General features: G+C 36.4%; 1 protein-coding gene across 2 annotated transcripts in view; it reads left to right on the top strand.

Moving 5' to 3' along the window:
- Window positions 1–15185, top strand: part of EIF2AK4 (eukaryotic translation initiation factor 2 alpha kinase 4) — a 37587-nt gene that overhangs the window by 13447 nt on the left and 8955 nt on the right. For both annotated transcript variants that reach the window (XM_040599773.1, XM_040599774.1), the window contains exons 14-31: window positions 736–816; window positions 2055–2177; window positions 2666–2770; window positions 2986–3043; window positions 3763–3842; window positions 4546–4647; window positions 5233–5283; window positions 6090–6326; window positions 6948–7023; window positions 8600–8721; window positions 9987–10036; window positions 10130–10298; window positions 10794–10910; window positions 11620–11685; window positions 12233–12403; window positions 12989–13123; window positions 13269–13376; window positions 14127–14255. In XM_040599773.1, the coding sequence (XP_040455707.1) occupies window positions 736–816; window positions 2055–2177; window positions 2666–2770; window positions 2986–3043; window positions 3763–3842; window positions 4546–4647; window positions 5233–5283; window positions 6090–6326; window positions 6948–7023; window positions 8600–8721; window positions 9987–10036; window positions 10130–10298; window positions 10794–10910; window positions 11620–11685; window positions 12233–12403; window positions 12989–13123; window positions 13269–13376; window positions 14127–14255 (1980 nt within the window). The remainder of the gene's footprint in view (window positions 1–735; window positions 817–2054; window positions 2178–2665; window positions 2771–2985; window positions 3044–3762; window positions 3843–4545; window positions 4648–5232; window positions 5284–6089; window positions 6327–6947; window positions 7024–8599; window positions 8722–9986; window positions 10037–10129; window positions 10299–10793; window positions 10911–11619; window positions 11686–12232; window positions 12404–12988; window positions 13124–13268; window positions 13377–14126; window positions 14256–15185) is intronic.

Genomic DNA, 15185 nt, shown 5'->3' with positions numbered 1-15185 from the left:
TAGCCACTTCAAAGTGGTGACAGTGCATATTGCTAGCAGTCAAAAAAGAGACAGGAAGTCAGAATAATGTGTAAGGTTTTAGTTGATTTTAAGATTTTTGTATCACAGCACTTGCACTGTATCACTAAAAAGTGTCAGTGCACTGTATCACTAAAAAGTTAATGCACCATTTTCTACAGCATCTAGAATCTGTCAGTGCCAATCCTGATGGTCTGTAAAATGCTCTTACTAAAGCTTCATCTTCTTCCTCTTTCTGTTGTAATGTGCAGTGGCATGAAAAAGCTTTCAATATATGATTTAATAATAGGGCAGTGCATTTTTGTCACAATATATACACCATATCAGAATTGTTTGTTGGGGGCAGGGCTTGCATTATTAATTCTACTGAGGAAGCTTTGTATATTTTCATTTCAAATTTTTTAAAATGTGGTACGCTTTGATATTTAGGTTTCATCCAGATCTGGAATGTTTTTCCTCCAGTGTCTAATTGTGGCAAAATGTTACTCATTCCCGCTTAGAAAATGAGAGTCAGGTTACACCTGTTTTTATAGTTTCTTTAGAAGCAGTGGCATTAAAGAAGTGGCAATATATTATTTTGCTGTTACTCAAATGTAGCCATAGAAGGCGAGTTTTCATCCAATGTGTTGCAGCCGTTAAAAAATAGTTATATGCATAAAAAAACCCTCTGAACAGCTTCCTGTAACTAACTGTTCTATGACTTTTATTGTGACAAAGGATGAAGAAGGCAATGAAAAGAATAGCCACGGAGAAGACAGGGCACCAGTCATCCAGACAGTGCATTACCTGTATATTCAGGTACAAACATGCTTGCAATTTCAGCTGAAATGATACTGTTCATTCCAGTCTGCAGAGGTTAATTGCTGGTTTTCATGTGAAAAGCAATGACCTTTAAAAAGTGCAGATGGACTAAGTTCGATGTTGTTTTTGCAGTGGACTGGTTTTCTGAAAGGCTTGGCTGGTGGAAGGCACTGTGCAGTGCACACGGCTCGTTATGCTTTCCAAGCATCTGTAGTTGTTCCTGGAGAGAACTACAAAGTTTTGTAGTGCCATAATGTGAAATGGGACCATTGTTGCTGCTTGTGTATCAGTGAAAGTTGGCAACTCCTGACCTAACCTTAGAACAATCCAACCAACTAACCTTTTTGGATGCATGGCTTCCAAACTGCTGTCTTGCCTTGTGCTTGTCATTTGTTTAGAATATTTGTTCCAACCCCCTAATGCTGTAGCTGGTGTTCTTGGGTTTGGTTGTTGCGTTAATTCCCAGGCTGGAGTTGAATTGTACTGTATTAAGTTGCAGAGGGGAAGTTGTATTTCGCAGATGTGGAAACTTCCTCGTTCTCTTCAAAGATGATATGCTGTGTATGCACTTTCTTTTAATGGAAAACAGTTACCTGCAAAGCCATTGTATGGCCCTAACAGCAGACACTGTTATATAAATAAAATTCCTGCAGGTTTGCAACTTCAGGCTTTACTACTGACAATATCTCCTTTGTATTAGGAGTTAGACTGTTTCTGGGAGAAGTCAGCTGTCATAGCTAACCGCACTGTGGTGATCTGCGGTTTATTTAGAGTGCACTTAATGCTAAATCTTGTCTGGAAGGAAGATACAATTAGATGGAATTGGATTTTAATAAGCTTGTGTGCATGTGTTATGTGTACTCATAAGCAGTTAAGACACCAAGTGAAATAAAGCCTGAGATTCTTTAAAGTTTAAGTTAAACATATATTACGGCTTGACTGGTTTCACCTTGGTTTTGACATTTATGTTAGAGAATATATTGCTCTACAGACTTGTACCATTGTTCCAGAAAATGGGATAGGACTCATAAGTGAGTGTGTGCTTTTTCACTAAAAGACAGCTCTTGGGGAAAATTCGAAATAACTGCATGTTTTCATGATACTATTTGCTCCTGAACTGAGTATTACAGAACCAGGCATTAGTATGCACACAGATGCATGTTTCTGATGGTCTGTTTTCTTGACAAAACTGCTTATTCCTCCCCCCTGTCCCCTATACATATGCACAACTGAAGATGGAGTACTGTGAAAAGAGCACATTAAGGGATACTATTGACCAAGGGTTATATGAAGACACCAGTCGGCTTTGGAGGCTTTTCCGAGAGATTTTAGATGGCTTAGCTTACATCCATGAAAAGGTTAGTAAATATGACAGTTATACCTGTATTACGCCTCTTTCTCTATGGGTTTCTTAATATTCTATTCATTTTGGGGTGTTTTATTAGCAAGGTTTGTTCCTTGCCCTTTCCAATATTAATCCTTTCTAGGGGTTTAGAATGTTTTATCATAAACTTGAATTTTATAATGAACCACTTCACATTTTTGCCTTTGTCACTAAAATCTGGCCACCTTCTAAAAGTGCTTTGTTAGGTATCTGGTAGCACTGGAAACTGTTTTTAGATCCTGGGCTACATACTATAGTCTTAATTCAGAATAATCATCAGTAATGTTTACGCATAATACTTAATGCATAGACTTCCTACCAGAATAAAAGTACATAATACAATTGATTAGTCTATTATAGAGTTCTATTTTGAATTGTGTTTATTGTTTAATATTTATTTATATATAATTATTTAATGTATGTGGGGTTTTTTCTTTTCTTTTCTTTGTTCTGGTGTAACAGGGAATGATCCACAGAGACTTGAAACCTGTGAACATTTTTTTAGATTCAGATGATCATGTCAAAATTGGTGATTTTGGTTTAGCTACAGATCATCCAGCAAATGCAGTAAGTACAGCTGAAAGTGAATGAAAAAAAACTTGAATTTGGTGTTGTAGTAACACGAAAGATGAAAACAAAACACAAAAGCATAGTGCTCATGGGACTGAATATTATGAATGCCATAATTTTTTTTATTTTCTAAGGTTCTAGATATACACCATATACTGCCAACCAAAGCATTTCAAGTGCCACTTACAGTATGTCTGTTTTCCTGATTTCAGGTGGTCTCTAAACAAGAAGGAAATCACTCTGATGGTTGTGCTATGTCTGACCCATCAGGTTAGTTTATATAGTAGCTTATTCTAAATGATTTTAAGTAAAGGCTTGTGTTCTGCAGTCTTGTATACTCTTAGAACTTCCATTCATTCTTTGAAAATAAAATCTTTCTTTACGGGGGGGTGGGAACAAACCAGCCAACAACATTTGGGCAGATATGTTATATGTAATCTGGCAGTTTTGACTGTTCCCTAAAAATCAGGTTGCTTCCACTGCTAGCCTTCTGCCACAGATCATGATTTTCCCATGGTGAGGTATATAGAGATCCTGTATATCTGTTCCATCTGCACTGTTCTCTTGCCTGTACAGGACAATTTCAAGACTTCAGGGATTTTTGGTTGGGTGGGTTTGGGGTTTTTTTGACATTTTCTGTAACAGGCTGAATTTTGTGTTCTGAGAAGTTTTTACTACATTGTCTGTCTTAAGATGGGTGTAATGGAAGTAAAATTTAGTTGTATCATTTGTCTGCTGACCTACTACAATTCTGTAAGGTAATAGGTTTAGCCACTACAGATAGAACACAGGTACTTGACATGTGAAGGTAAGAACTGTCTGTTTTGCATACTCGACTGTTTTTGTTCCCAACTGGGTCCCTCTCAATAAGGACTGCATTCCCACCTGGAAGAAATGAGGGCAGAAGATGAGTGAGATTTTTCTTGACTTTGATGCTGCATTTTTCTCCCACTTTCTTGAAATTGGTACTCTCCACTTCTGCCACACAGGTAATTTGACGGGGATGGTTGGCACCGCATTGTATGTCAGCCCAGAGGTCCAAGGAAGCACTAAGTCCACATACAATCAGGTACGATTACAGTAGACTTAATAAAGAGGTAGCATGGAATCTAAGATACCACATACAATTTAGGTCATTCCTGCTCAACAAAGGTGAATTCAAAGTGGAACAGGATGTGGTGGAACTGCTGTGATAAGCAAGGGAATGAGAAATTCTCCTTTGAGAGGAGACCAATGGTTAGAAGGATGTGGGTAGGTGAATTTTTCTGCCTGTGTTATGACCAAGACTAGGTGCAAATGAGTTGAAAGTAGGTAATCATAGAGGACCTTTATAAATTATTAAGACAGAAATCTTACAGGCTTTAGTTAAGGTAAAATGTCATCATCGGAAGTATATGTTGTTCTCCTGGATTCCTATACGGTGATTTTTGGGAGGTGGGGGTGCACTTCTTCATCAAAGAGGAACCTGTTTACCTGCAGAGACAAGCTGAATTTCAAAGCAAGAATGTTTTCAAAGTGGGAGTTTTATGTCATGGCAGTGCTGTGATGATAGAAAGCGTTGAAGTCTAACAAATCGTAATGGAGTCATTTAACAGAAAATTAAATGAAAAAAACAAAAGCCAAAAACCAGACTCACAAAAAAACCACCCTTCTCTCCAGCTGTAATACACTCTAAAACTTAGCGAAAATATTATTTTTTTTTCTCTGCTGTCATCTTCTGCAGAGAATTCACAGGTATTACATTTAAGTTTCCGGGTTTTTTTTTCCTTTAGAAAGTGGACCTGTTCAGTCTGGGTATAATATTTTTTGAAATGTCTTACCATCCCATGAGTACTGCATCAGAAAGGATCTTTGTTCTTGGTCAGTTAAGACTGGTAAGTACACAGATAAAAAAGATACTAATTCTGTGCATCGATTAGTTTGTTAAGGGAAGTACAAGGATGCAAAACATAGCAAAAATGTTTCCCCAGGGAGTATTTTTTTTAAAAAAAGTTTATAAAATACATAATGAAAAGTGAAGAATAAAATTGGAGCTGGTACTGACATTCCCTTAATGCACTGTGGATTCCCTTAATGGTATTGCCATCCATCAGTGTTCTATCTGTGAAATTAAGGTTTAGAATAGAAAATATTATTGGTGTAATTGTCAGATAAAGGCATCGTGGCTTTAGTGTACACCTAGGTTTAGACCTGGTGGGTCTTTCTCAGGAACCAGTTGGTATTTGTAGTTGGTAAATGCTTGTGATTAGGGGTTGTGTCTTCATTGTACAAAACATCATAAAAGCATTTTGGTGACATCCTTTTCCTTTTAGCTCTTGGGGTTTTTTTGCTTGTTTGTTTGTGGGTTTTTTCCAGTGGGCAGTAAAAATGCTTTGTTTCAGAACTTAAAAATAAGACTAGCCTGAGCCAGCTGGACTGCCTGTTATAATTCAAATGTGTTTTTTGTTTGTCTTTAATAGCCCACTATTGTGTTTCCTAAAGACTTTGATGAAGTCAAGCATGCGAAGCAGGTAATTTTGAAGACATTTTAACTATTAGGTATTCCCTGTCAAAAACATTAATTACTAATTTAAAATTAAGTGAGCAAAAAATACAATCTCTGCCAAGTTCTTACTTTGTTCTAATGTCATGTAATAAGGAAAAAAATAATCTTGGAAGAATATACTAAGTTGACATGGAAATACACTTACCCACAAAATTCCCTGTGCACTGTCATGAAGAAGTGCAGAACTGGCATACCTCTTAAGGTCTGAGGGACAATTTTGGCTACTGAAGGCTGAGACAAATGGCAGCTATGTTGTTTAAATCTTAACTTAAACTTCTGAAAGAAATCTGTCACAGAACAGAATGTGCAATCTAAATTGACTGTAATTTACCTGTTACTAGTACCATAAAAATGTTTCCATCTTGTTCTGTTTACTTGAGCATGCCAGGAAGATTCCCGCTTCTTTAATATCTGTAACTCTCAATTCTTTGCTGTTGTGCATGTGATTCTGCTTTCTCTTAACTTGGATGAAGAGATGCCAGAACTAGCATAACATGGAACGAAAAGGGATACTATGTATTTTGCCATCCCAGGAGGCACATTGCTAATATTTTTTGTGCTTTAGTACAATTAATTCAGATAATAACACAATGAAAGTTATTTAGAATTTAATAAGCGAAGAACATCTAACCCAAAGGTTCAGATCCTGCTTATTATGTACCCTGTAGAGTCTCATAGTTTTTTTTATTAATGTGATATGACTATGAAGTTTGTAAGTATTGTTAATACATAAAATTTTTCTAAACTGTAAAATTTTGATTTAATTTGTAGAGATCGGTTATTACATGGCTCCTGAATCACGATCCTGCAGCCCGACCAACAGCTGTGGAGCTGTTAAAAAGTGAACACCTTCCACCACCACAAATGGAAGAGTCTGAACTCCATGAAGTACTCCACCATACCTTAGCAAATGTGGATGGAAAGGCCTACCGGACTATGATGAGTCAGATATTTTCACAGCGTATCTCTCCAGCTATAGACTATACCTATGACAGTGATATGCTGAAGGTTTGTAGGTGTTTAAGGGATGTGTGGGGTTTTTTTATCCTGTTTTCATGTTAAAAAAATGTTTATAGTAAACTCTTTAACATGTTTGAGAGAATTGCATTACCTCTTAAGATTAACCTTCACATTAGTTCCCATTTAAAGCTACAACCTGTACTGTGTGGGCTTGAATAACCGCTTCCCATATGAGCCTTAAATTCATTCTTCAGTGAAGAAACAAGCAGTGTTTGATTGTAGCAGCTAAAACTTTAAGCTTGTGTCCAGATGATCAGTTTCTTTACCCTGAATTTCTGTCAAACTAATGGTACTTGCATCTGATTGCCAGCAGAATGTGTTGCCTCCAGCCATTTTTTCCCCCTTTCTTATCATGGCAATCGAAGTAATCCTTCTCAGTTTCTGAACTCTTAAATCTTTCTAAAGCTAAAGAAATACAAGATAACACAGTACAATAATGCTTTGTGTAGCTGTAGTTACTTTTTTGCTCTGTAAGCGTTACAATTTATTATATTTGGACAAGATACGAGAGTGCTTATTGCCTATATTACATGGAATGATCGCCTATATTACATGGAGTGTTCGTCGCATATGAATTATATATGTACTTTTTATTTGTGATGGTTTCAGGGTAGTTTTTCTATTTGGGCAGCCAAGATACAGCAGCATGTATGTGAGATTGTCAGCCGGATATTTAAAAGACACGGTGGGTGTGTTTACAAAAGTAATTTGTTTCCTTTTTCATGATTGAATGGAATGGTTTTACTGCTATCACATGAGTTAGAAAGTACATTCAGTAGTTACATGTCACTTGAAGTTTTACGTTGGTTTTTTGCTGTTATTTCATCATTCCAGTAATAGCTGATAACTGCAAATCAAAATTATTTACATTTTCTACAGAAAAAACAGTGAAAATCTTAATTACACCTCCAAATGTATTTGCTTTTTATGATGATTCTGTATGAGCTTTTAGAGGTAGGGAGTGTTATGTAAAATCTAGATCTGAATATAAGGGTAGCTCTATAGTGAAAGACCAAGCATCCATGTAGTACGGTAACCTATCTTTGGACACAGCCAGAATGGGAGCGGCCTAAGAGAGAGCATGGAAACAGAGCAAGTGTATAGTGGTATTTTCAGTGGTACTGCTCATGGCAATGATTTGCTGTTAAGGAACTTCTTGAGCCAGAGCAGGTGTCATGGTGGTTATTCTTTGATGTTTTTTCCTTCCAGGACTCTGTCCAGTCATTAGTAATAGTATTTGCTTAAAATGAGTTATTAAGAGAGGAAGAAAATTTATACATCCACAATCACATTTGAAATGTTATAAATTGTATTGTTTTATAGGTGTTCATGATACTATTTATATTTTAAAATTGTCTATTTTTATGTAAAAGTGGGAGATTTCCTAATATAATCTGATTAAGCATGATCAGGGTTTGGCAATACAAAAGAATGAGGCAGCGAGCGATATGAAGTCAAGAAAGAAGTTACACACCCTACCCCCATTTAAAGCATGACAGACTTTGGAATGCGTTATCATTCCGGAGATAGAAATATTTTCATTCTTTTGGAAGAAAAGGGGGTGTTTAGTTATATATTTTTTTCTATTAGATTGTATCTGCTGTCTGTAATGGTTAGAAGCATGTCCCTGTACTTGGGACTTTTTTTTTTTCCCTTTGATTTAAAAGGGTTTCTGTTGAAATCTAATAGAAGATGTGAGTAAAACTATAATGAAATAACTATTGGAGAATCAGTAGAGAATTTTAAACAGGAAAGTGTATTTCAGTGATGCTGTTGTTAATAGTAAGGCTTCAATGAAGATTCGATTCATACAGATGAATGGTTGCAAAATATAGCTGGAAAAGAGGTATTTATGAGGTTTCAAAGTGAGCCATGAACGTTTCTAGCAGAATCTTGAAACAGAGGATGCAGCCTATCTCAGCAATACTTGTTCTCTATGGAAGTGCCTCTAGACCAAAACAGTACTACTGGTATGTGCAGAGTTTCTTACCTTAGTTTCGTATGCATGCTCTTGTGAAAGACACTCTGTTTCTCTGTGGGCTGCCTACTGAGCCCAAGAGTGCAAGACAGAACATAAAAGTTTGTTTGATGGCTTTCTCTAAATGGTGGAAGAAGAAAGTCTGTTGAGGACACTTAAAGTAGCATAATTTTTAAAAGGTATTGATTGAGATGATCATGCCCTGCAAAGTTGTTCGTGAGCTTGTAAAAAGCAGATGTTACTTCTGAAATGGGAGATAACAGTATTTACTGGTTTTGTGCAGGAGCTATCAAGCTGCATACTCCACTGCTAATGCCCAGAAATAAAAAGTTATATGAACATAATGAAGCTTCATATTTCATGGATCACAGTGGGATGCTAGTAATGCTTCCTTATGACCTCAGAGTAAGTAGTATCATCTCACCAGGCAAAGCTGGGTTTGAAGAGTGCTGCGGTGTTTGTAGATAACTTTTGATTCAGTGGTCACAAATTTGGTTTAGCTTTATACTACTTCTGATTGCTGAAGTAGTGTATCTTTCAGTGGCTGTTCCTTTGTTCCTTAGGGCTGTACTCCTGGTCTCAGGGCGGGAACAGACTTTTTTATCCTCTTTATTTTTTCCTCTCTTTTTTTTTTTGTTTTGGTTTTTTTTTACCTCCTGCCCCCCCCCCCCCCCCCCCCCCCTTTTTTTTTTAACATAGATGAAAATAATGCCATATTGTAAATGTGATAGATCTCACTGTAGGGTTTTGGGGTTGGGGTTTTTTTGGTTTGTTGGTGGGGTTTTTTCTTGCTTATATAAGAGATAAGACTTCTTCAATAACCAGTGAAAATTCTAACATTCCTACCCCTTTCATATTTATATGTCTATTTTATAGAGTATGTGGGTAACAGTCTGTCCAGTTTTATGTTTCTCAAACAGATATCAAGGATCGTTGTACTCGTGAAAGGAATTGCTGTTTGCACAGTTAACATTTTACTGTCTGGGATTCCTCTATAATACCCAATTGTGTGCAAAGTTGGCCTAATTAAATTACCTTGCACTTAAATTTAACATCTAAATGCTTTAATTTTTTTGGGTTTGGCTGTTGTTTTTTTTTTTAATTATTGATGGTTAAAGAACCTGATGTTTTGTATTCCATTTCACTAATTTAAGGTCAGTTTGACTTATTTTTCCTTTGCATTTATAACATCAAGCTATACAATATGATTCACAATTGAGGACTTGTGCAGGATTTACAAAATTGATCTTTCTTTTGGAATTACTTGTTTTGGAAAAATGTGTTGACCAAAGATTTATTTTTTAAAATACTCCTTTATTATCTTTATGTAAACAGCAAAATACCTGCTGTTTGTAAATGTAAATGTAAAAATACATTTTAATACACTCATAGTCGATTTATGATGCATTTTGGATGTGTTAGGGCAATTATGAAAGGTCCTTGTGTCCCTCTCCAAGCCTTTCTAAGAACTTGGCAGGGGTATGTTTTTAGTGAAAGCGTGCAGCAGGGGTGATTGGATTAATGCTGCTTGGGTATGTCAGATATTTAAGGCACCATTACATATGTGAGAGTACAGACGTTACTGCATGATAGTTACTAATCTCCAGTTTCAGAGCATAGTTAAAGTGAATGTTTTGTTTCAACAGTGTTCATGGATTTTTGTTTTTCAGATTCCTTTTGCAAGATTTGTAGCTAGAAATAACATATCAAATTTGAAAAGGTAAGGGACATGGAGATAATGTTTTGCACAGATGCCATGCTTTATGACAGTGACCACTGAAGATGCTGATATGTTCTTCAATGTTTCCTTTAGATACTGTATAGAGCGAGTTTTCAGACCTCGGAAATTAGACCGCTGTCATCCCAAAGAACTCCTAGAATGTGCATTTGACATCATTACATCTACTGGAAATAGCTTTTTGCCTATAGCAGAAACAATTTATGCCATTTCAGAAATCATTCAAGAGTTTTCAGTGCTGCAGGTAGATTTGCTAATCATCCCCTTTGCTCTCTCTTCAGTCCTAAAATTTTAATCTAAGTATTTAATCTGATGTGTTTAAAAAGGATAGTTCCTTTAACCTTAAAAAGTACAGAGCTGTTTTAACATTTTAGTGATAGTCAGTTATAGAACACTGTCATTTAAATAAAAAATATATTCTGTAGTTAAACTTCAAACGAAGCATAGGTTTGTGGGCAAAGAAAATATTAATTGAATCCTTCCAGTGCCATTGAAATAATATCTGTCTTCTGTCGGGCAAGTGATGATTGTAGAATGGGACAGGCCTTACCATTCTTTAGTTGTAGATAGAAGCTAAGTGGTGGAAGGAGAGGTCTGAAGCTACCTTTGAACTATTAAATGTTTAGGAAACTTTTTCTTTTTAAAGCAAAATGGCATCCAAGTAAAACTTTTTTTTTTCTTTTTTTCCTTTCCTTCCTTCTTTCCTTATTTCCTTCCTTTTTTCTTTACCCTTCATTAGGAAAGAAATTACAGTATTTACTTGAACCATACTGCCTTACTGAAAGCTATACTTCTGCACTGTGGGATACCAGAGGATAAACTCAATCAAGTCTACGTCATTCTGTGTGATGCTGTGGTAAGATGTTAGTTATTAATCTGATCTCCGTAATCGTCACTGTAAAGTATCTTATTTTATGGAGCCATCTCCATATGTGCAAATACGGCAGTGGGCAAAGATGCTGTCTCATTGCCAGCATAGCCAGGAATATCCTGTTGATATATAAAAAAAGCTGGCTATCTTTGGACTGTAAACTCAGATGAATTACTTTTCTGTTACTTCTGGATTGGGACGTTTTAAGATTATTTTTAAATGTGTGTTTATGAGAGAATTATTCACACGCATAATTAAGAACTGCTAGGCTATTCAATAAAAACTTTAAAATCTTAATATCATGTTCACCTTATAAGCAGAGAAAATAGATGAAATCATTTTGAATAATTAAGGTAGTGTTTAAATCCCAACAAAATGTCTTTTTTATTTCCTTTATGTAAATTAATAAACAAAAGATTAAACGTTTCAGTATTTATGAAGTGCTTTTTAACAAAGTTAGTATTTTTATAGATTTTGTTGTGTCTTGAAACCAAGCCAAATATGGCCTTCCTACAAGATTGGTGGAAAATGTGTTATTTATTGTTTTTGTTCTTTTACAGTATTATTGCAGTTTGTAAATGCAGCCTTTAATTAAAGGTATTGGAAAGTTGTGTTTTAATTCTTCTCGGCAATAGTAATTTATTTTTTTTTGGTAACTTGAATTGTTGAATACATTTGAATCTTTCTCTTGTAGACTGAAAAGCTAACTAAAAGAGAAGTAGAAGCCAAATTCTGTAATCTTTCTCTCTCATCAAATTGTGTAAGTAACTTTAATTCAGTGTTAATTTCCCTGTAACTTGCCATAAGTCAGTAATACTTTATTTACTTTGTGATTTAATCAACCAGAGTAAGAAAAATAAATTGTTACATCTACTGTTAGAAATAGATCAGTCTGCCTGGAAGTGGTCTGATTTTGTTCTTTGTTCTTTCTGGAAGTCAGAATTGCAATTGTCCAAGTTTCTTTCTTTTAAATGTATTTTTCAGACTATAGAAACAAAGGGTAAGTAGAATACTGCACACTGGTATTTAGTAAAACAAACTGAGAGAAACTTCTTAAAAAAATTGTCTACAAATATTGATGAATGCGCATAAGGAGTTCAGGTTAACATTTGGACACCTTGATCAGACTCTTACCTGGCCATTCCTTTGCTCAGCTCGCTAGGTAAAAAAAGGCCGCTAGGCAAAACAAGCGGAAAAAAGCAGGTATTTTACTCACACCAAGTCAAATCTTTTTCATTTTTTTAGATGTGACCTATTTATGAACACTGTCAGTGGTGCTACTTACAGATATTTTTTTTTTGTTTTAGCTTTCTCGATTGTACAGATTCATTGAGCAGAAAGGAGAAGCAAGTAATGTATTTGCATTTTTAAACACAACGATAAAACAGAAGCCAGGTGTCACTCAGCTGTTGAAGCATGGCATGAAGGATTTAGAGGAAATCATTGGTCTGTTAAAGCAACTTGGAATAAAACTTCAGGTTTGTAAAATACTCTGTGAATGACTTAATGGATTTATAGACTGCTGGGCCTTATAATTTGCTGAGCAACAAAGTAATATTTTAGAATAGAAAAAGCACATCAGAATGTCTTTTGATGGCAGATAATAATACTGGCATTGATGTTTGGTTTTATTTGTTTGAAGACTCATTTTAAGAATAAGACCTTTTCCAGTCAGAAGTCTCTGGCTTAATTAATGTCTAATGACACACAGACTTTCCCCCACGACCAGGACTGAAAGCATTATGTAAAGCATAAACAATTTGTAAAATTTTGAAACAAACTAGAAGTACTTTAAAAATGCAGAAAACTGGTGACTACTAAAAGCCTCCCCTGCTCTACCTTCTTTGAGGCTTGCTGTTTGGGTCTTGTGCTGTAGGTCTGTTGAGATGCTTTAAGATTAAAGTATCATTTCTGTTTTAGATTTTTGGAGGTAAGGGGGTGTTTCCATATGTCTTCCTTATGTGAGAACAGTGTTTTCAATCCATATTGCTAATAGGAAATTAATTATATTAACCAGTAGTACTGGCAACAGTCTTGTACACATGTTCATTTTTATTTTACAGGTTTCTATAAATCTGGGGCTAGTTTACAAAATACAGCAGCACAATGGTGTTATCTTTCAGTTTATAGCATACATCAAAAGAAGGCAAAGAACTGTACCTGAAATTCTTGCTGCGGGGGGCAGATATGATCATCTGGTATGTGCCCATATCTTTTCCATGCATTTAGGTGTGGTTTTGTTTGTTGGGGTTTTTTTTAAATCATGAAAAAATTAAAAACCTTTTTGACATTTTGCAGAGATAACTATATGGGTCTTCTACTTTCTTTTTGTTTTGTTTTGAGATTCCACAATTCAGAGGGCCACAGACGGTAGGACCGGTTCCTTCAGCTGTTGGAGTCAGCATAGCTATAGATAAAATAACTGCTGCTGTTTCCAGTGTGGAGGATTTTGTAAGTCTGGGGTTTTGGGAGGTGGGAGGTTTTGTTTGTTTGTTTACTCCAGACAGTTCAGTAACCTAACAATAGCCACAGATGGGCAAAAAATAGGATGGTCAGATGTGTTCCAAAAGAATACCATGCTGAAATAGACCGCAAATGTCAGGATGACCTGTTCGCTTCTGTGTTTCTCTACACAGAATTATTTAGTAGAGTAAGAATTAGGGGAAGAGAGGATCTTCAGGCTTATACTGTTTTATTTTTAATGGGACATTTTTCTCAGCCTGTGGATTGTTTCAGATGGAAGAGTACAACTGTAGATATTTAGTGAGTGTTACTTTGCTGCTGCCATTTCTCCCTTTATAAACAGAAGATGGGGATGGAAGGAAGCTTAAGAAAATGGACTACTTTGTACAGGGTGACACAGTTTCACTTGGTTGTGGCATGTGTATTTTATTAACTTTGCTTTATAAGAATTAGCAATGCAAAGCAGCGTGGGAAGGAAAGAACAGAATAGGCTAGGATACTTTGCAGGCTGAGACAGTACAGATGCTTTTTGCCAAAGGTTACGCTTTAGTGACTTTGAAACATGCTTAGGTAGATTATAGCTCTAAAAAGATATGGATCTAACCCCTTTTTCCAGCTTGATGAATTTTGAAAGACATTGGTATATTTATCCTTCTTTTTTACTGTAACTGCCTTCTGAAGGGGGAAAAGGTGGTCTTGTGGCTAATGCTGTCCCCCTTGTTTTTACTTTCCCTTCAGGTTTCTGTCAGCTCATGTGACCTGCTGGTTGTAAGTGTTGGTCAGATGTCAATGGGTAGAGCTATCAATATTGTTCAGAAACTCTGGACTGCAGGAATTCCAGCCGAAATAATGTATGACTGGTCCCAGGTAGAATTTCCGTCTCTGGGTGTTAACTATATTACTGTTTGCTAAGATTAGTGCAACCTGAGACCATCCTTTTTTTCATTTTTTTTCTATTTTTTACTGAGTTACAGACTTACAGAACTGAGTATGTAGGGTGCCGTTCAGCACCTGCAATGTTAAGAAAGTCTCACTTGCCTTGCAGCATTCTTCCTCTCTACCTCCCAGAGTATTTTAGTGTGATGGAGGATCTTTATGCATTCCTCAGAGCACAGAGGAATTAAGTGACCATCCCCAGTTGTACACAGAGTGTGGAGTCCCCAGTTGTACACAGAGTGTGGAGTCCAAGGCCTATTGAAATCAAGGGGGAAGTCACATAATGAGTTTAAAACAAGGCCAGTTAGCTCCAATTAAGTGAAGTGAGGATGCTTCAAAGCAGAAGCATATTTTCTACCAGTAATGCAACATCTTTTTCTTTCGGTGAGGGCTGCAAGTAGGATTCCTGAATTAATGATTCAGCCCTTAATAAGGGGCACATCTGGAATGGAACAGTAGCACCAACTTTTAAATGTATCTAGATAGCTGAAGGCTATCAGATACAGAGGGAATACTGACATCATTCTACTGTTAGAAAAACAGTTTAGTCAACTGAGCTACTAGATGGGCTGTGGGGTCCCCATGTAGTCCCTGGTGAGATGTGTGATAAGAGGGAAAGTGGCAAAGATAAGTTGTGCCCTTTTTTCTCCAGTTGAAACCAAGCAGAGCTTGAGCTGCAATCATTTGACTGGAGTAGTGAGCCACACAGCAATGGTGAAGTCCCTCTTCATAGTGGTAACAGTTACCTGAGGAGTGTGACCGGTTCACCTTTAAGTATGCCAGCTGGTGACTACCAAAAAGAAACACTGTGCAGTTGCTCATTCTGAATTGTGCTGCAGGACATTTTGAGCTCGCTTACTT

This window comes from Falco naumanni, chromosome 7 (genome assembly GCF_017639655.2).
Source record: "Falco naumanni isolate bFalNau1 chromosome 7, bFalNau1.pat, whole genome shotgun sequence".
NCBI lineage: Eukaryota > Metazoa > Chordata > Aves > Falconiformes > Falconidae > Falco > Falco naumanni.
This window is presented reverse-complemented; position numbering and strand designations above follow the sequence as displayed.